This window comes from Solanum dulcamara, chromosome 8 (genome assembly GCF_947179165.1).
Source record: "Solanum dulcamara chromosome 8, daSolDulc1.2, whole genome shotgun sequence".
Classification (NCBI taxonomy): domain Eukaryota; kingdom Viridiplantae; phylum Streptophyta; class Magnoliopsida; order Solanales; family Solanaceae; genus Solanum; species Solanum dulcamara.
In genome coordinates this window covers 73,190,061-73,210,523 of record NC_077244.1, presented here as the reverse complement: position 1 = coordinate 73,210,523, position 20,463 = coordinate 73,190,061, and the positions used below count along the sequence as shown (strand labels likewise).

At 30.5% G+C, this 20,463-nt stretch overlaps 2 protein-coding genes across 3 annotated transcripts; one reads left to right on the top strand and one right to left on the bottom strand.

Moving 5' to 3' along the window:
* Positions 1-5,996: 5,996 nt before the first annotated feature.
* LOC129900341 (protein RESPONSE TO LOW SULFUR 3-like) lies at positions 5,997-6,655 on the bottom strand. The gene has a single exon (XM_055975303.1). It carries the CDS (start codon positions 6,546-6,548, stop codon positions 6,222-6,224), a length of 327 nt encoding a protein of 108 aa, XP_055831278.1. The 5' UTR covers positions 6,549-6,655; the 3' UTR covers positions 5,997-6,221.
* A 5,483-nt stretch (positions 6,656-12,138) lies between these two features.
* LOC129899027 (autophagy-related protein 13a-like) lies at positions 12,139-19,311 on the top strand. Of its 2 annotated transcripts, none has more exons than XM_055973775.1 (4): positions 12,139-12,246; positions 12,563-13,996; positions 14,581-14,765; positions 18,813-19,311. In XM_055973775.1, exons 2-4 carry the CDS (start codon positions 12,677-12,679, stop codon positions 19,129-19,131), a joined length of 1,824 nt encoding a protein of 607 aa, XP_055829750.1. In that variant the 5' UTR covers positions 12,139-12,246; positions 12,563-12,676; the 3' UTR covers positions 19,132-19,311. The 2 variants fall into 2 exon arrangements, with proteins under 2 accessions (XP_055829750.1, XP_055829751.1); XM_055973776.1 differs by having other exon boundaries at positions 12,147-12,246; positions 12,554-13,996.
* Positions 19,312-20,463: the final 1,152 nt, after the last annotated feature.

Sequence of the window (20,463 nt, the reverse complement as noted above, 5' to 3'; positions counted from 1 at the left end):
GAAATTAGTGCTGTTATACTAATTATACAAAACAAATTTTCTAATTGGTTTTCATGAATAGTAACCTTTAATTTGGAAGCTTCTGCAGGAGAATCAAATGAGAAACCATCAAGTGTCCCCATTATACAATTGAAGTAAAAGTGGCATCTTATATTACCAATTCAAATTACTGCAAAACAGTTGACATCTAAGGTGTTTTACAATTTTGCATGTTCGGTTAGTTCGAATTTTTGGAGAATATTTTTTAAAAAAAATAAAAAAAAATCACTTTCATGACGGAAGTAGGGGAAATAAATTCTACAAATGATATTCTATATTGATGGTGTCCTCTCAATTCTCTAACACAACTTATGCATCTCCACCCCCGTCCCCACCATCCCTACTTTGCCCTCGTACTTATTTGTCCAAATTATTTATAAATAGTTTTAAAATAATATTTTCTTATTTACGTATTAATTACGAATATATATATATATATATATATATATATATGTTATCCACTTGTTTTTTTTTGAAAAAATATTTTAAAAAAACATTTTCCTTTCTAAAGAACACATCCCCAAGTTACCACAGCAGATTATATCTCAAATTGCTTGGTGTCTAGACCTTAATTGGACCATAAATAAGTATGATTTGGTGTAAAGAGGACTATTTCTTTTAAGAAAAGATGTGGAGATTGTTTCAATTGATAGTGGCTAAATTTCGTTGTAACATTTTCAAGAAGTCTCTTGTCTCTTTTTTTTTGGAGAAGTTTAGTTTGTTTTAGACGTACATGCGTGTTGATTTATCAAAAGTATTCAAAAAATTGGAATTAGTTGATTTATCAAAAGTATTCAAAAAATTGGAATTAGTTGATGAACGCCAAAATTAAATAGAAAGAAGGAAAAGAAGCGTCCGACTCCTATTTCGAGATGAAGAACAAGCGTACCAATCTTTTTTTCAGTTAAAGCGTATTTATTAACCTTGTTTGGACGGTTGTTACGTATCATTTAATAATGTATTATTTTTTATTATATACATATTGTATTATTTTTTAATAAATATAATATTTAGATAGATTATATTATTTCATGTCGTGATAACTTATATAATGTCACGCATCATCAATTTAAATAATAATTCTTTAAGAAAAATACGCTATGGGTAAAATTATTATAAAAAATATATATATAAGACAAAGAATAAAATAGAATTATTATTTATTAGTAATAAGCAAAGATAAAATGGGAGGGGGAGAGTGTAATGATGTAATCACACCAAATCGATCGTTACATAAAATAAAACTTTTCATCATATATCTCTCTCTATATAATGATAAATTTAGCGATATGATACAATAAAATTTAAGTAACAATCAAAACAAAGTATAATAGATAACAACCATCCAAACAAATGAACTAGACTGGCCCTCAAAATGGTTAATATATTAAAGCTTATATAAATAAAAAGTTATATTAGGGCCCTTGAATATGAAATCCTACTCGATGCAAATTAAAAATAATCAAGACTTCAATAATATGAGTATTGACCAACAAAAAAATAATTAAAAGAATGGAGGAACATATGTTAAATCATTGTCACAATTATTACAAATGTACATACATATACTTGAAAGACAAAAGCATTAACGGTAATGAATAAAATAATAAACTATGTGGTGTGCGTATTGGATGGGGCTCTTTTATCTGTCACTGAATTAGAAATGGATTTGTTGTCCAGAATCTTATTCTCCTAGTCACCTCAAATTACACCCGTAAAATCTCACTAAATTAATATTCAAAATTTTTTTGGGTATCAATTTAGATCAATAAAAAAAAATATCCATTTAATAAGATAATAAGATAAAATATTTTTAAAAATTCTTTTTATAAATATATGATTTCATTAATATTATAAATTAATAATTCTATAAAAGTATAAATATATTTAAGAAAATTTAGTGAAATATGATTTTATTATTTTTGTTAAAATTTAAATCTAGTTGAAATTCATCTCTATCTTTTCTTATCGTATCCAAAAGTTTCGGTATTATCTTTTCGAATTGCACCATAAAATTGTGAAAAGTCTAGATGTGATAAGTGTTTTCATACACATAACTGGTTCCAAGGATAATTTATCATCTTCAACTTCGAGCCTGTTTGACCTAATTTATCTAAAACAACTTATAAACCAAAAAAAATAATAAGTTGGGCTACCCCAACTTTTTTTTTGAGCTTATAAGTTGCTTTCAGTTAGCCCAAGTTATTATTTTTTTGGAAAATTTTTTAAAACAACAATATTTTATCATTTAATAGGACTCCTTAGCTACACTTTCAACATTTATTGATAATAGCAATATTTTGAGTTGCTATTCACCTGATTATGTATTCTTTTTTTTTTTAATTTAATAGAATACATCTAATAAATAACCAATTAGAGAAATTTATGAGAGAGAATCTTTCAAGTATGATAATGTTTCCATAAAAATATTCAATTAGTTATAGTTATGCTTTAGGAGAGGAAACATGCGACTTCGATCATCTTTCTCTCTCTTCCTCCATTAACGAGCTTCAACCCTCTTCTTCGTCCTCCATTAACGAACTGCAATTCTTGTATAATACAACTCGATTGATCAAATTTGTAGCTGGAAAAAGGAGATCGATACTGGCAATTCGATTTCGTAGTAAAATCATTCAGGTATTTTGAATTCAATTTTTTGTTTAGAGTTCGATTTGTTTTGAACCTCAAAAATCAATTTGAATATGTTATTTTGAATTTAATTTTTTTCGAATGCATCAATTCAAAGAGTGGTTCTGGTTTTTTCTATTATGTATTTAAATCTTATATGATCTCAAATTTGGTCCGTCTTATTGTTTGTGAGTGATAAAAATAGCGTGATGAATTCGAGATGAATAAAAAGAACTTTTATAGCTTGAATAAATTTGGAATGAATACAAATTTAAAATAAGTAAACTGTAAATGAAAGATGCATCATTAAAATTTGAAGTGATACAAAAATAAAAAGCATACTGATTTGAATGAAAATAATTTCAGAACGGATACAATATTCTGTCAGGCAACGGCAATTATTTTATTTTTTTCAATCATTTTTTTTTTGAAAATGTGAAAAAAAATTGGCATAAATTTTGAATTAATGCAAACAAAAAAAAATACAAAATTCATGAAAGATGCATGGTCTATGCAAAAGGCATATGTATTAGAATGAATACAGTTGTAAAGAAATTATACAATTTTCTGAAAAAGATAATAAATTGAATTCGTAATTAAACAATTTAAAGAAAAAATACAATTCTAATTGACATTACTTTGGAATGAATACAAACTAAAAATAAAATAAAATTTTTCTTTCGAATGAATACAAACTGAAGAGGAAAGGATACAATTTTTTGGAAAAGACAACAAATTCGATACGTAATTCAACCATTTAAAGAGAAAATACATTTCTAATTGGCATTACTTTGGAATGAATACAAACCAAAGAGAAAATAAAATCTCCCTTTGAAATGACTACAAACTGAAGAGGCAAGTATACAATTTTTTTCGAATGAATACAAATTGAAGAGAAAAGGATACAATTTTTTGGAAAAGGTAATAAATTCGATACGTAATTCAACTATTTAAAGAGAAAATACATTTCTAATTGGCATTACTTTGGAATGAATACAAATCAAAAAGAAAATAAAATTTTTCTTTGGAATGAATACAAACTGAGGAGGATAGTATACAATTTTAAGGAATTCGTTACATAATTCAACCATTTAAAAGAAATACAACTCTAAGTGAGTTTGAGAAAAAATCTGCATCCATTTACTGTGAAAAGCATAAATATTCTTATGAATACTAAATTCTTTATTATTTACTTAGCTATTTATATGAAAAAGTAAATAGATACAAATTTGCCTAAAAATAATAAAGAGGCTAAAAATGATAAGAACTTGTAGGAAATAGAGATACTAACTTTTTTATATAGCTACTTAGCAAACTGAAATCCCCCCCCCCCCCCAAAAAAAAAACTACATTACATGTCTTTATAAAGTAATCTAAAGTATATAAACCCCTCAAATATAAGAAACGAAATCATAAAAGTATGAAAAAAAATAAAAAAAGATAACTCTTAAAAAAAGAATAGCTGAATTAGTAGGACTATTGAATAATCTTTGTGGATATTCTTACAAATTCTGGAAAAAAAAACAGGGAATAAAAGAGAGAGAATGAAGGGAAAGAGAGAGAGAAAAATATTTCACCTTTTAGTTAATTTAAATTTAGAAAGATAAAGTATGAGATAATTGAAAGAAAGAGAAAAAAAACCAGGTGCATAAAATGTGGAATAAAAATCAGATAATTTATGAAGGGACTTAGAATACCATTATTTTGCTACTTGACTAAAATATTGTCCTTTTTACTAATATTTTTAAAGTGTAGTTATTTTCAATGAACAAGCTGTAAAATTTGCCCAGTTAGCTAATTTTTTCTATTTTTTTTTGACTTAGAAGCTGTTTTAGATATGTTAAACCAAACAGACTCAATTATTTTTTGGGCTTATTTTAAGCACAAAATACTTTTTAAGTTGGTCAGTCAAACACTCAAAAAAGTTAAGTTGTTTTAAGCAACTTATAAATCATTCCAAACGGGCTCTTCATCATCAATATTGTTTTTTCGATAGTATCCACCGTTTCTTCTAAGCTCTGGACTTCTGAACATGTATCATTTTCACCAGGGTAATTCTAAAAGGTTATTGAAGTCTATTTTATTGTGGTAACCGAGATCATTAATCATGACCTCAAGTTCATGAATGACGTTTTCACAAGTGAGTTCATTAAAAAATGACGTTTTCTCTTATGGATTCCAACTTAGTCTCCATGTCTTGTATATCATTTTTTGAATCTCAAAACATTCTTTAAATTAATAAATAATAGTTTATCGATTAAATAATATCTTTATAAAATAATAATATTTCATGATCCCCTATATTAATTTAGTGAAGTTTTACTGTATATGTTGTAATAGATTTGACTATGCATGCGTATATAATATTTATATAAATATAAAAATAATAAAAACTTATAATATTTATATGACTATAAATTCGGCTTTAATTTGGATGTTGAAATATTTTTTCTTCTAGGCGAAGTGTGAAAAGTGAAAAGTATACAGTGAATTGCCCTGGCATGTACGTACTATATGATAACTTCACGTAACATATATTCCAGATAAATGCTATCTTTGCTGAAGCTTTTCAATATTCCTTGCGTATATGTGACTTATCTCTATGCCTAAAATCCCTCTTACAATATGAATTGGAGAATAATAGTAACATTTGAATAACGAAAAAGTCTCCAAATGTAATTGTTGAGTTTGAATTTCCTGGTCACTTTTTTCTACTTCCACAATCCTTTATCTGAAGAAAAATCAACCACAGAAAAGATTTCGGGGGATATACACAGGGTTATATTTAGTGGTAACCTGATTTCATCGTGAACTCATATTTTTTCTTCCAAAATCATATATAATAATATTATATTTTTTAAATTTGTCTCTCTAAATGAGGTTAGAAATTTAAATTTTATATTTATCTAAAAAAAAAATTGGATAACACCTCTCTAGTGGATTTTGGCAGCACTTTTAACATTTTAATTATTTTTTAAATTTTTTTAAAATCTGTTACATTAAAAATTCCTAAAAAAATAGTAGTGTAATTTTTTTATATAATTAAACTATATAGGTATATTTTGGCGTACACTCTACCCTCCCCAGACCCCACATGGTGGAACTATACTGAATTTGTTGTTGTTGTAAACTATATATGTATATTAAAACTAATAATATTACTATTTAAATAGATAATAATTAATTATAAAATATATAATTATGGATTCAATAATAAGAACCGACCAAATTTCAATATATATATATATATATATATATAATACATTCATTCACTCAGAATCCTACAATCACGACCAGATCACGCACCAAACCAGCAAAAGTTACGATAAAATGGTAAAAAATCCTTTATACTTAATAAAAAGTCTCAAATTCGAATTATTCGGATATCAATGTGTGATTACCAAACGAAAAAACAGAAAAAAGATCATGCACCGCAAATAAGCTGCAAGGTATTGCAATTAAGAGAAGGCAATTAATCTGATATACCAAAAAAAGAAAAAACTAGCTAGGCTAACTAGGTGCATGCTGCATGCATAATTATTTTGGATCGACTATTATTGAGATTGAAGAAGTTTTTGTGCGGCTGAAAGTTGTTCCATTAAATTAATAAGATGGGCCCTATAAGCCCGAGCTTGATCTACAGCTTCAGCTTCAAATTCTCCGAGCTGACAACAAAGGCGTTCCTCCGCCTCTTCAGCTACCTTCAGCCTTTTCCATGTCTTTTGCAATTCCTCTTTCATTTTCTCTTCTCTCTCTATGCTCTTCTTCAATTCCTTCTCCAGCTCTTCGTTTCTCTTTCTAAGCACCTCAGCCTCCTCCGGTACGACGACGCGGGGAGGTTTCGATTGGGCCCAAAAAGGCAGTGCTATCGTCGGAGTCATTTTAATTAGATAGCTTTGAATGAATTTTGCTCCTGATTAGGATACCAAAAAAGTCAGGGACAAAGGTAGCTTTCTTTTGTGGTTTTGAAATAACACAAAGAAACGCTGGAGTTGGACAACGTTTTATACACCAACAGCCCACATAAAGTATGTCCAGGTTCAATGTATCTGTGGTAAACAAATACTACTAAATATTGAATTTGACAAATAAATAATCAATGCTAACAATTGTCTTTAAAAGTGATAAATAAAAATAAAAAATTATTTTTAAAAATATTAAACAAGTAAAATTGAATGGGGTGAAAATTTAAAAGTCTCTTTTGCTTTTGAACAAATCCACATTTTAAAGAGGTTTAACTATACATAATTTTTATTTTTTTTAATAAGCGCTCAGAAAATATTTATCAGCTCTTAATTTTATATCAATTAATATACTTTACCTAATGAATGAGGTAAGAATATACATTAATTATTTATAATTAGGTGATAAAAGTATATAAATAAAATACATATCTTGCTACTACTGATTTGGTATCGTAAATATTATATGTGGGTATATTTAGAGTCTGTGTGGATTGGCTTAAAAGTTGATCAGATCAGCTTTTATACTATGTAATTTTTGAAAGTATTTGACAAATAAAAAAAAATTAAAATTTTACAAAAAGAAGGCAAAAATAAGTCAATTCAAATGAGCTCTTAATCAGAAGAATGAAGGCGGTTAACAAAATTCTCATTAAAGTTTTTTTTTAAAAAATCAGATATTTATTAATTAAACTATTAAAATTTTGCATGTGTCTTCTAGTTAATTTAATAGTGTAAACTTAAACTCATTTTGAAATAGCAACTTTGGAAAAATTTTAAATCGCAATTATGGAGCGATTAATATATAGTCAGTGTCCTGGACGACTCCACGTTAGGCATCACCCAACAATAATGCGTGCGTCATTCGACACGTAAATAGCGAGAACATGTAGCTCTCAACGCAATTTCCACAACTTTGCATACTCTCTCCTTTCCGTTTCACATTTTTTTTCGTTTAATACTATATATATATATATATATATATTGAGATCGAAATAATTCGACGAAAATTTATGTTTAAAAACGAGATTAATAAAAAAAATATAATATTATTATATAATTTAGCCAATCAATTTATAGATTAAAACTATCAAGTGAAAATAAAATTTTAAACAAAATTCTTTAATGATATATTATGAATGTTATAGATGGTATAAGAATTAAGAATGATCTTCAGTTTATAGAAGCTCCTTTTTTCCTCCAATAAAGGATAACAAACTATGAAAAAGATTTATATATTTTTTCAGATAAGTAAAAAGAAAATATGATAATACTTTAATCTTTTAAGAAAAAAGTAAACTCAAATAAGTTCTTTTTATAAAAATCTTAACATATCATGATTTCTCTACAATAATATTGAGTTAGAAGTACACAATTTATAACTTGTTTTGTTAAGCTTCTAAAATTATTTTACTTTGAAAATTATACTTATTTTAACTTCTTTAGAAATAGTTTTTGCTACGTACTCTCCATATATAATATTTTTTTAAAAGCTTGGTCATCTTGCTTTTCTAAATTAATTATTTTTTTAAAAAAACAAACACGTTTGACCTTCCAAAAAGTTTGTCAAGCATGTTTTTAATTATTAATAATTATATCATAGTTTCATAAGAGGTAATTAGGGGTGTCAAAATCATCCCACAAAACTATGACCCACCCAACGTGTGTTTGGGCAGATTAATATCTCATTTATTTTTGAATCATTTTTAATAAATTAGAGATATTCTTGACTTTTTTTCCTTTTTAAAATTACCAAAGTAAAGTATTTTTATACCGTACTCTATACCAAGCCCATGCTAGCGTACAGTTCAGAGATTAATTTACAAGTTGTAGTTGGTTATTAAAGATAAAATCCACACCGTAATTCAAACCGAAACCACTCAATTATTGCATGGAATTGAACCTCAGTGCCTTCACCGTAGTCTTCAACATCTATGGGCTAAAACTAGGATAAATTACCTTATTCATATATACTAACCTTTATTTCTACTTTCAAATAATTACATATATTACTATTTTTAATATTTTATATCATATATAACTGAAAATATAATCAGATATCCACGTCCCTTAAAATTATGATTGATTAATTGTCTTTATATTTAAACTCCACAATTAACGTTTTGACAACAATCAAATATCTCTCTCTCAGGGAGTAGGAGTTAGGGTAAAAACTCTTCCTCTTCCCTTGATCAGTCGAAATTCGTTGAGAAGAAACACTCCATTAAAATGGATGTTCTACAGCTTGTCAACACACACGTCAAGCTCTTAGTCTTCGATTTTCTTACTCTCAAACCAATCCCCCACGAACCCATCAATTTTTCTCGCAAGGGGAAACGCCTCTCGCGCGCAGATATAGTGGGTATCGTTGTAAGTAGAGATTTCAAGCCCAATAGATTTATCAAATTCGACATTGATGATCGTACTAGTTGCATACCTTGTATCTTATGGTTCAACCAGGAAACTTCGTGTCACTTCACCCATCGTTGCCCATCACATGTTCGACTAATTTTTCAAATGGCAGTTGATTTTGCTTTCCAAGTCCAACTTGGGGTTATTGCTCGTGGGTTTTCTTCTTCAAACCTTTATTGGTCGGAGGGACGAAAAAATGAAGTTTTGGGTAGCTCTGGCGAAGGTCCGCCAGATCTAGGCGCAGCGAGCAACATCGATGAATTAAAAGGTGAAGCAAACACCAATGCAGTGAGATCCCCTGACCAGCCACAGACGTAATCCAAATGTTTCAATAATCGAATATTTATGATTATTTGACACATTATTATTGATATACGATTATATATATTTAGTTTTTATTAGTGTATATGATTAAATGTGTATGTATCTAATAAATATATTGGAGATTTATGCATTATTGAAGATTTACACACGAATTTGGCATAATTTGTTTAGTCATGTATCTGAGTCTATATATCTGACCTTCTATCATGTATCTTAATATTACCATGTGTATATGTTATTACAATGTATATAACTATTTTCGTATGTATCTGATCTACTTGTATACATTGTGTTTAATTTAGATACAGTGTTAGTTATGTATATATAGATGGAATGAATATTAGCTTTTATGATTATTCGTTCAATTTTTATTTATCTCAGATATATATTGTGTTCATTTTGAGATACATTATTATTTAAAGTTTGGTAAAAACATGCAATGCATATTGTTTCAGTCAATTTTTCACAAAAGAAAGGAAAGGATTTCAAGATTTTTGAATTTTTTTTAGGAAGGGGTTATGCTACAGATTCTCAAAAATTCCTAAAGGAGTGATTTACTCCACTAATTGAGCAATTCTGTCATGCTACATAAAAAGACACGCGTTTGTAATATATTTGCCAATTGACATTTCTCGGGTACGTGTATCTAAAAGAGGAAGCTCGAAATTCAGAGAAACAAATTTGAACTTCTAGAAAAAAAGTTGTTCACTTTGTCATTGCTCAAAAATAAATGGAAGAAATTAGATTTTTTTTGAATTTTCTTAGAAGGTGTTAGACTAGATATGCTCAAAGGCTATTAAAAGAGTGATTTCTTCCTTAAATTAAGCATTTTAGTTATAGTCCTTAATTAAACATGTATCCTGCTTTGTCAATTTCTCGAATATATGTATCTGTCGAGTTAAGATACATATATTCAATCAAAGAAATATGGTAATGAGGTAATATTCGAACCCACCGTGAATAGTAATAATTAAGATCTAAATTAGTGGGATTTATATTGTTTGCTCCTAAAACTAACATCTCCATAGATTGGGCTTGGGTCATTGGCCCAATATAAGTGTCCAGCTTGGTACAACTGGCCAACCATATTTTTTTCCGTTAACATAAAATTACTAGCCGCTAAATTATCGAAAATAAAAATTTAAATTTTAACCACTAATAAAATTACATCTTCTGTGTGGTTTACGAGTGATTGCACAGTGAGGATTTACTTAGTGCACACAAAGTGCTCACCCCGAAGGGAAAAGACCGTAGCAAGAGGTTGTTCGACTGCGGATTTTTGTGGAGTTTCAAAAAAAAATTCTTTTTTTTCTCTTTCTTTTATGGCGATACTATTTTGTTAATTTTAGATAGTAAACATATTAAAATGCAGGATACCACGTGTAAGGAAAAATATCACGCGATTGTTTCTAATCAAATTTTTGAGGTGTGTTCGGCACATGAAAATATTTTAATTTTTTTTTTTGTGTTCGATTGATAGTATTTTTCTCACGGAGAAATTCGCCTTTTGTTCCCATTTAGAACAAGTATGGACACTTATTAAAATAGTCTGTACTCTATAGCCATACAGATAGTGGGGATACTGACTTATGGGCCTTCTTTGCTTGGTTAAATTATGGAAAAATTATTGATCGAGTGTATTTTAAAAATTAATTATTGATTTTAGTGATATTTTTTATTTATTATCATTTATAGTAATATATAACAATATTATTATAAATCTATATTTGTATTAAAATTGAATTATGCATACAATATAAATGTATTATAAGTGTTTTAAAATATATATTATATTTGTGTAGTAAGAAACTAACACAATGTATTACAAGTCTATTAAAATATGTGATAAATGTATTATCCATCTATAAAACTTGTATTATATATGTTTTATAAATAATTTTCTGCAATATGTATTAAAACTGTATTATAAATGTATTATAAGTGTTCAGTGAAATTATTTTTTTATTGCTATAAATGGTAAATATTTTCTTAATATTGTATATTTATGTACCCCAGACGCCATGTTATGGGATTTCACTGTGTTGTTGTTGTTCTATATTTATGTAAGTTTCCTTAAATTAAGTCTTATAGGTCCGGCCATATACTGATTTTTCCTTTGGTCGTAACATATGATAAAATTGAAAATCATTTGCTAATATGCTGAATATATCCTAAGAATGAGACCAGGTAGTAGTTCTTTGTGATGACACTTTTTAAAACATAGTTAATTTTTAAAAGTCATTTAAAGTTTAACCTATATCGGCAAACTTCATACAATTTAGGTCTTGGGCTATTGGCGAGCCTATGAAGCTAAAAGGTTAAAATTTTAGATTATGAAAATACAACTTTTGATTATTTTTTAAGGATTTTTAAAATCAGCTATTTGTGTACTTGTCCTGGCTATAGCTTGTAAATTTATTACTTTGAAAGCACATAAGCAAAATCAGAATTTCCTATTTTAGCCTCATGGTTATTCAATTGTAACTTTATCTAGTGAAATATTTCCACAAAAAAATGATTTATATTAAACAAAATGGAATCAAAATCATATAATAAAATTATTTTTGAGACTATTAATATAAAAAAACATTAAACTTAACTTTAAATGAATGGAATAATATTTTTCATATAATTTTAAAATATTAAATTAGTCACATAAATTGGAAGAGACATACTAGGAATAAACTTCGAATGATATTGTTTGGATATTTGTTTCAAATAAAAAAAGATGAAAATTTGAGACTTGAGTCATTTAGTAGTCCTTATATATGTGGTCTCTTCTTTCTCTCCATACACTACACGGAATCTCTCTTATTATCTCCGACGACTCTCTGGTTTCTTTCTTGTTGCTGCTGCTGCTCTCCAAATTTTGTTCTCTCAGGTAAGTTCTTATTTTTGTTAAATCGATTCTCTAGTCAATTAACTCTTTATCGTCTAATCATCTAAATTATAGCAGTTTTAATTCCCAAAAATTATCTCAATTTAACATATTACTATAATTGTCTCTGATTCTTCTTTACCTGCTGTTTGTCGGGGTTTGTCGTTTTTTTTTTTTTTAAAAAATTGATAAAATATTTTAAGAAGTTGTCGTTTTTTAGATCCTTTCTATGAAGGCGTCTGTTGAGTGTCTCAAGTACTTGGGTCATTGTTAGATTTCGTTGTACATAGATTTTCTTTGATTTTTATAGACTTTTCAGGTGTTTATACATATGAAGAATCAAATCGACAGTCGGTTATCTGTTTTTTCTACGCATTGTACATGGTTGAGGACCAACAGGTAGTGGTGGCATCTGTTTGAAAAACAGAAAAAAATGGATTTTCAGAGTAACCAACAGGGTGAGTATGGAAGATTTGAGCAAATACTTGCTCAATATCTTCTGAAAAGCTTGCATATTATTTTGGGCTTGAGGGTTCCTTCTATACGACGGTATGGTGGGATTGAACAAGTGAAGAGGAGTGACAAATGGTTTAATATGGTGTTAGGAGATCGTCCTGCGGTTCTTGATAACTTGAATCTGTTGCAAGGAAATTTGGTGGAACCCATGATAATAGATATAATACTTGTTCAAGATAAAGATTGTACTTCATCTGAGCACAATTCAGGTAAAGCATTTGCAGGGTCATATACAGAAACAATTATAGAGAGGTGGGTCGTGCAATGTGAGAATCGGAGGTCAATGGTTCCTCACATGGGTGATTCATCTTTCAAGAAAATGTACAAGAAGACTATTATACTCCTCCGTACCCTTTATTCAATGTTGAAGCTCCTGCCTGCATTCAAGGCCTTCAAGAAACTATCTTCTTCAAGTCAGAGTTGTTATTTTGATATTAATTTTAAGGTATCTTCATTTAGTGAACCATTCTCAAGGGCAGAGGAGGAGATGATGAAGCAATTTACTTTTACTTCAGTTGATGCCCAGCAAGGCCGTCTTTCCTTATCTGTGACATATCGTGAAAATCTGGTGGACTTCAACCTGGAGACTTCTGCATCCTTTCCACCTGAAATCATTACAGATTATGTTGGTAGTCCACTCACTGATCCTATGAGGTTATTCCCTTTGACCTCAATGGACAAGGGTGTTCATCATACTTCATTTCCATTGAGAAGGACACAATCATCTTGTTCAGCACCTGTTCAGCGCCCGCAGACCTGGACAAGTGGTCTCTTCAGGGCACCTTCTTTACCTCAGCCATATGTAGGATCTCCACCTTTGTACCATGCACCATATGAGCTTTCAACTTCAGTCAGTGATGTATATGGACAGAGGATTCCACCTAACTACAAATTTCCGATTCACCAGAAAGCAACTAGTTTTGATGATGACCAGCTTTCCCCTCCATTTTCACCATCTCCACCCACAAATTTCTCAGGTGCAAATCTTGTGCAGGCTCCTTTGCGTTCAGAAACTGGTCCTGTCAGTATCCCTCATCCATTGATAGACAGAACTTCCAGACACCTATCTCCTAATTTGTCTGATCCAAACAGGCATTATCTCCCACCTATGTCACCTAGATGCACAAAGCACGATTCTTCATCCCATGAATCCCCTTCTGGAATCAGGTCATCAAGGAAAATAGATTTGCTAAGGGTTCCAGAGCCAGATACTGGAACTACTAATCCTGGACAAAAGGTGGGCAGTTTCTATTTCTTACTAACACTTTGTTTGGATGGTTGTTACGTATTATTTTATAATGTATTGTAGTGTATAGTATTGTGTTGTGTTGTACCGTATTGTATTGTTTTAATGAATAAAGTGTTTGGATAGATTGTATCGTACTCTGTCGTTCTCTGTCGTTATATAATGTCACACATCCATGATTCAAATGATAAAACTTACAAGAAAAGTAGGATACGGGGTAGAGTTACTATGAAAAGGTAGGTAAAAGATGAAATATAATTATTAAATAATAAATAAAGACAAAATGAGAATAAAATATTAAGGTAACGATGCGAACACACCAAATCGTTACATAAAATGGGTCTTTTCGTCGTTACCTAACGATGGATTTAAACAATACGATACAATAGAATTTAAGTAACAATCAAAATAAACATTGTATTTAAACTAACAATACAATACAACGGGTAACAACCATCCAAACAAGGTGTAAATATGTGCATTTTCTGGTTAATATTTTTATTTTAAAAAATGGTATCTGCTTGATCCTTCTTTCAGCCAGCTTCTAACTTTTGTTGATGTGTTTCTTTTTCCAGGTGTCCACAGATGCTAGAGACGATTCAGGGCGGTTCTCAGGTCTGCTATCTTCAAGTGATTCACCACGTGTTGGAGTTTCTAGAAGTTCTAGCAGCAGATTATCTTTTCAGGATGACTTGGATGACTGTGATTTTTCCTGTCCTTTTATAGTTGATGATGTTGATATTTCTGATTCCCGAGCCAGGTAATTTTGCTAGAGTGTACTGTATCTTTAGAAGTATTCATCTTCTTACAAACACTACTTCTCTCGATTCATCTTAGTTGAAGTTTTTCTGTCATTGGATAATTGGTTTTATAGGAGCCAACTATGTGTGGTCATTTAGCTGTTGTCTAACAGGTTGGACATCATAAGAAACTGGACTTTAGGTAGTTTTGAGAATTGATCTTCTGATGAAACGTCGAAGAGAAAGTTAGCATTTGACCTATTGAATGGTGCCACGTAGCTATCACTCTCAGGGATACATATGAATTTTCAACTGAAGTTCTTTTTTAACTTTTAGCTCCAATATGCAAAAAGTCTATCAAGTAGAAGGGTCTTTCTCTTTTCACTTAATGAGTCAATGGAAAGATATTGCAATAACATGATATAGACAATAAGGTTGTAACATCAGTGAATTTAGGTCCATCCAGTTTTTGCTTGACATTACAATTGTAGTTGTTCTCCACGAGATAAGAAGCTGGTGTTAGCTATATATTAGCCCACTTTTCTTTTTTACTTTGTCCTTGAAGGTTGTCCACTTTTTTTTAGCCTTTTCGTGTCTGATCTGCCCTTTATATATTGCCTATTTTTAGATTATGTTTAACTTTTTAAGTGCTGTGCTGCTTTTAATTTAATGGTGTCTATTTATGCATGTAAATTTCAAAGTAGGGGAAGAAACACCTTATTGTGGGTTTACCTGCATAATTTTAGGTTTGTACTTTTTAGTTTTGTCTCTTGTGTGACGTAAGTGAAAATTTTATTGGAAGAAGTTGGATGAAAGTTGAAACAGTAAAATCTACTGAAAGAGTGGCTCCTTTTCAAACAAAGCCAGGCAACTGTAGTATGCATACGACATGCACACAGACACAGTGGCGGAATCAGGATTTTCATCGAGGGGGTTCAAAAAAATAAGTAAACACGCTAATAGTATCCACAAATAAGCAGATCGGATCGGGTCATATATGAACGGGTCGGATCAAATATAAGCAACTAGATAAAATTCAACTTTAGCTCAACACTAACAATAAAATAGAGAAAGTACGCGTTTGACATAATATTAAAATCAATATGAGAAAATGTATTTTTAAAATTTTAATTATGGGTTCTGTCGCCGTCATTGTTGTATAAATACATTATTCAATTTTTGAAACTAAATAAGGAACACAAAAGATTATACTATCCAAAAAAATATATTAAAATAAGAGAAATAATTAAATGAAAGTTTAATAATGAGGATTTTCTTAATTCTTGATTTGTACGTTAAAGGCATATTTTTTCTTAAGTTGTGGTCACTAATCTGTAGTAGAAGGATAAGAGAATATTTCCAAAATCCAATCCTATTTATTTAATCTTACTTATAATCATATTATTCCTTAATCAAATAAAAATTAAATGTTTGACTTAAAATGAGTATGAGAGAATTTTTTTTAAAATTTTAAATATGAAAACTCAAAAAAAGTTATAACTTTTACTTAATTTTATAAAAATAGAAAAAAATTTATTGTAAAGTGTAATTCATTTTATGTTGTGCTCTAAAATATTAATGTAAAATAATTAAACACATATAATATAGTTTAATATTACAATATTGGGGTTGGACGTTTCATTTATTAAGCAAATAAAAATTAAAATTGGCTGAAACTAAAATATGAAAAAAAAAATGTTGCTACCCGGGCTCGAACCCGCAGACTTAGCTCCAGAATTTGCAATTTCGTGAACCCCTTTACCGCTGGACCAAGTCTTTGGCTTGTGTTCAGGGGGTTCATTATTAAATATATACTCATAAATCAACAAATTGATTCTATACATACGGTGTAATTTTTCGACGAAGGGGGTTCATCGGTTCGGATGAACCCCCTAGGCTGCATGTAGGTCCGCCCCTGCACAGACACATGAAAATCGATAATTTAGTTACTAGTTTTGAGCTTGCTGAATTTTCTTCATGGGGACATGTTAGAACTTCATAATTCCTAGGTGATATCAAGTGCCCCAAATGTAGATATAGTCAGATAAGTTTAATTCTTGGGGATGTTTTTATTAGAAGCTTAAATAGTATTCGACGAGAAGAGAAAAGGCTTTTCTTCATGCAAAATTCTTCAGATTTGTTGTCTGCAAATCTTTGTCTGGATGCCTCTCGTCATACCATAATCATTTTTTTTTTCAGTTGGCCTGCAGCTTGATTTTAACCATGCAATTGCTGAAGCTTTAGTTTATGGTTATTTGTTGTATTGTGTAGAATTTTTTCTTTATTTTTTGGAAACTAGGTCAGCTTTTGTGAGCATTGGTTCCCTTTTCTCCAAACTTCTAGGAAGCAGGAAAAAGTTATCTCTTGTTTAGGGCCTCACAACGTTGACAACTTTCAAGTGAAACATCCCATCCTTCTATCAACTAAATCTATTGCTCAAATGGTTATTTTCCCTACTCTACCCAAAGTTCCTTTCCTCCTCTCAGTAGCAGCAATACTGATCGACTGCTTGCAGTTTTCATGTAAGTGTTTGTGTTCTCTTCCCCTGCCTCCAGTATTTTGGCTGGCAAAATTTTATTGGAACAACTGCCTTTGGCTTTATAATTTTGAGTTAGGTTCTTCCTCATATGGCGTATGGTAAGTCTCAAGTTACACTTCGTTTTCCATCATTGAGTTTCTTGACAAGCCATTGTAAGGATTGGAAAATGATATGCAATTGCATAAAAGCTTATGGTTGCTTGTGAACTAATTCACAAATTCTTTTTTATTCCTCTCTTCTTATCTCTGATTTAATTGAGAAGTTTCTTGAACATGTTTGGTTGACCGTTAAATAGAGTAAAGGTTCAATTTGTCATGATACTTTGTACTGAAATAGGAACAATGGTAGAGATGGGGGAAGATGAAGATGAAACTGGATTTTTAAGCTAAGAAGAAGAGAAGGAGATCATAATTTTGGTGGAGGAAAAGAAATTTTAAAATTTAATGTATCCAAAGAGAGAAGCACAATATCTGTGGATATATATATACTGTTACCTTTCTCACTGGGTATGTTGTTGTTTCTCAAAAAAAAAAAAAAAGAGAGAGCACAATATATTGTTCCAACCAAGTTTGTGCCTATTGTTTACATATTTAGTTATATGAAAAAAGGGAGATTTTTGGTTACTATGAGTCCTAATTTAGCCCTTCAAGTGTTATTTGCCTGCTGTGCTATATATGAGCTGGTGTTGTCAATATGCATATAGTGCTTACTGATACATTGTAGAAAATTTTTATGTAGTGATCTGTATTGGTGATATCATTTGCACCTCAGGGCATATCTGATATGTAAAAGCCTAAGATTTGCTTGGAAGAAAACTTTATTTAGCCAACTATTGGGAATCACACTCTATTCTATTAAACACCAAAAAAAAAAACGATATTAGGGAATCCTATTTGCCCTCTTGGATACTTGTATTTCCTTTTCTTTAGTAAGTGTCCTCAAAGGCAAATTTTCCTTCTAGGAAAGCTGCCATTTGCATCAGTTTTCCTTTATCATCTGATACAACCCACTTTGTTTCTCTCCTTGGAGGAAAAAGGAAAGAAAAGTAACGCACTTTATTTTTGTGTTTGGGTTTGTTATTGGCTTGGTAAAAATTACGGGGACTTCAGGCCGTACTTCCAGGAGTTGAAAAGGCAGAAAATAGAAGGAAGGTTAGCAGGTGAGGTTTAAGGAAGCTGAAAACGGTAAACAATTGGTATATATATGTGTTTTGGTGTCAGTAGGCATAATAGTGAGCAAAAAACTTGAGCATGCAAGATTTGACTTGCAGTAAGGAATTGTAGAGTACTTTAAAATCAGTACAAGTTAGGCTTTCAAATCCCCCTTTTCAGTAGTTTGATATGACCTGGATCCATTTTTATCATGCCTTAATGCATATTGTTAGGGTTGAGATGTTACATCCCACCAAAACTTTGCTGACAGACAACAGGCTGACTGGCTGAGTTTGTCAAAGTTGTGGACATCTATCTTCATATATATTTTTCTTAGATTTTCAACTCAACAAGTGTTTACTATTCTCGTTATGCAGAGAGAACCTTGATTCCAGAAAGGGTTCAGAAGCCTCGTCTCAAGTATCTTCGACAACTAGAAAATCTCAAGACGCTGCTGTAGGTGCCCTTGTTCACATGCTGAGAACTGCTCCTCCTTTGCGTCAAGATTCTAGCTGTTATACTTCACAATCTTTGAAGGCAGAAGTAGAAGGAGAAACGGGCACTGTATCTCAGTTCTATGTTCCTAGGAAGGCATCAGATGCATTGGAGGAGCTCAAAGCTTACACACAATTGAAAGATATGTTACTTCCCAAGAGCACGACCCGCTCAGGCAGTGAGGGTGGGAACTTAGCTTGATGTACATATATACTTGTTTCTAAGTAACGTTAATGAGCGTTTATTGTGTGAGAGGAGTGAGGACTAACAGATTCTGTACATAAACGATGGGAAATGGCAAGTATTATAGTCAATATATTACCTGATTTTGACACTACTCAAAAACATTTGTGGATCAAAGAAAGGAGTAGCACTAATCTTAAAAGAAGATGCTCTATTAAGTTGCTGGTAAGCATTTTTTCCCCCTGTAATGTTATCCTCCAGTATTAGCCACCACAAATGGGTCCTATCCGGCATGAATCTGGCACAGTTCAGATATCGGACACCGGATGGAAAGAGTACTTTGGAAAATTGAACCAATCAAAAGAAGAGGCTGACTGGTATTTTGGGAATGTGATGGTGCTTAAAGCCATAAACTATCCACTGGATTGTAGTTTTATTTGTTTTAAAGAGTGAAGCTGGCATTTTAGGTTTATATTGTAAAGTATAAAAAGTAAAAAAAGCATTTATAAAAATACCAAGCAATGAAATTAATAATCGAAACTTTTAAACAAAAAAATAGGCAGTAACAACTAGGGAAATGTTAAACATAAAAGTAAAAATGAAAACAGGGAAGTCATTTGTGGATTCACTTTAGAATAATTTGGTTTGGTTTAGTTTTCGATTAACCAAAAGATTCAAATTTTTAGTAACGTCACATTCTGAATGTGTTTTTTTTTTAATAATTATTAAAGTGTAATCAAATAAGTAAGTATTTTATTTTTTGTTCCAAAAGTATACTAAGGGCAAGATCTATTTCATGACTTTGATATTTTTTCTTACGTGATGTTTGATATTTGCATTAGAATATTAGTTAATTCAAGTTCATGTCACGTAACACTCAATTTATGAGGGAAGTGCTCCTTAACATGACTCAAACTTTATACCTCCGTTAAAGATGAGAGATTATATTCGTGCCACCACAATCTTTATTTGTTCAAGGCTTTAATTTTAAACCTTTATGATAAGACATATTTTTCTCTTCTTTTTGATCAGACATGTTTACCGGACACAAAATTTATGAAAGATAAAAAGAAAAAAAATCAAAATTTATTTTCTAAATTATTTATATGTAATTACTAGGATTACTACGTAAAATTAAGTTCAGATAAATATTTTCAAAAAATTCAAAAATACGTCGCCCCATAATATAATAGGGTTTATAAAAGGCCAAACCCATCGGTGACTCCTTAAAGTTGGCACCAACTTTCACTTAGACACCTAAATCAGGAGATGTTCATTTTAGACACCTAATGTAAGGGTCTGATGTGTTATTTTGACACTTTTTAAATAATCTGAAGTTGGATTCTAGAG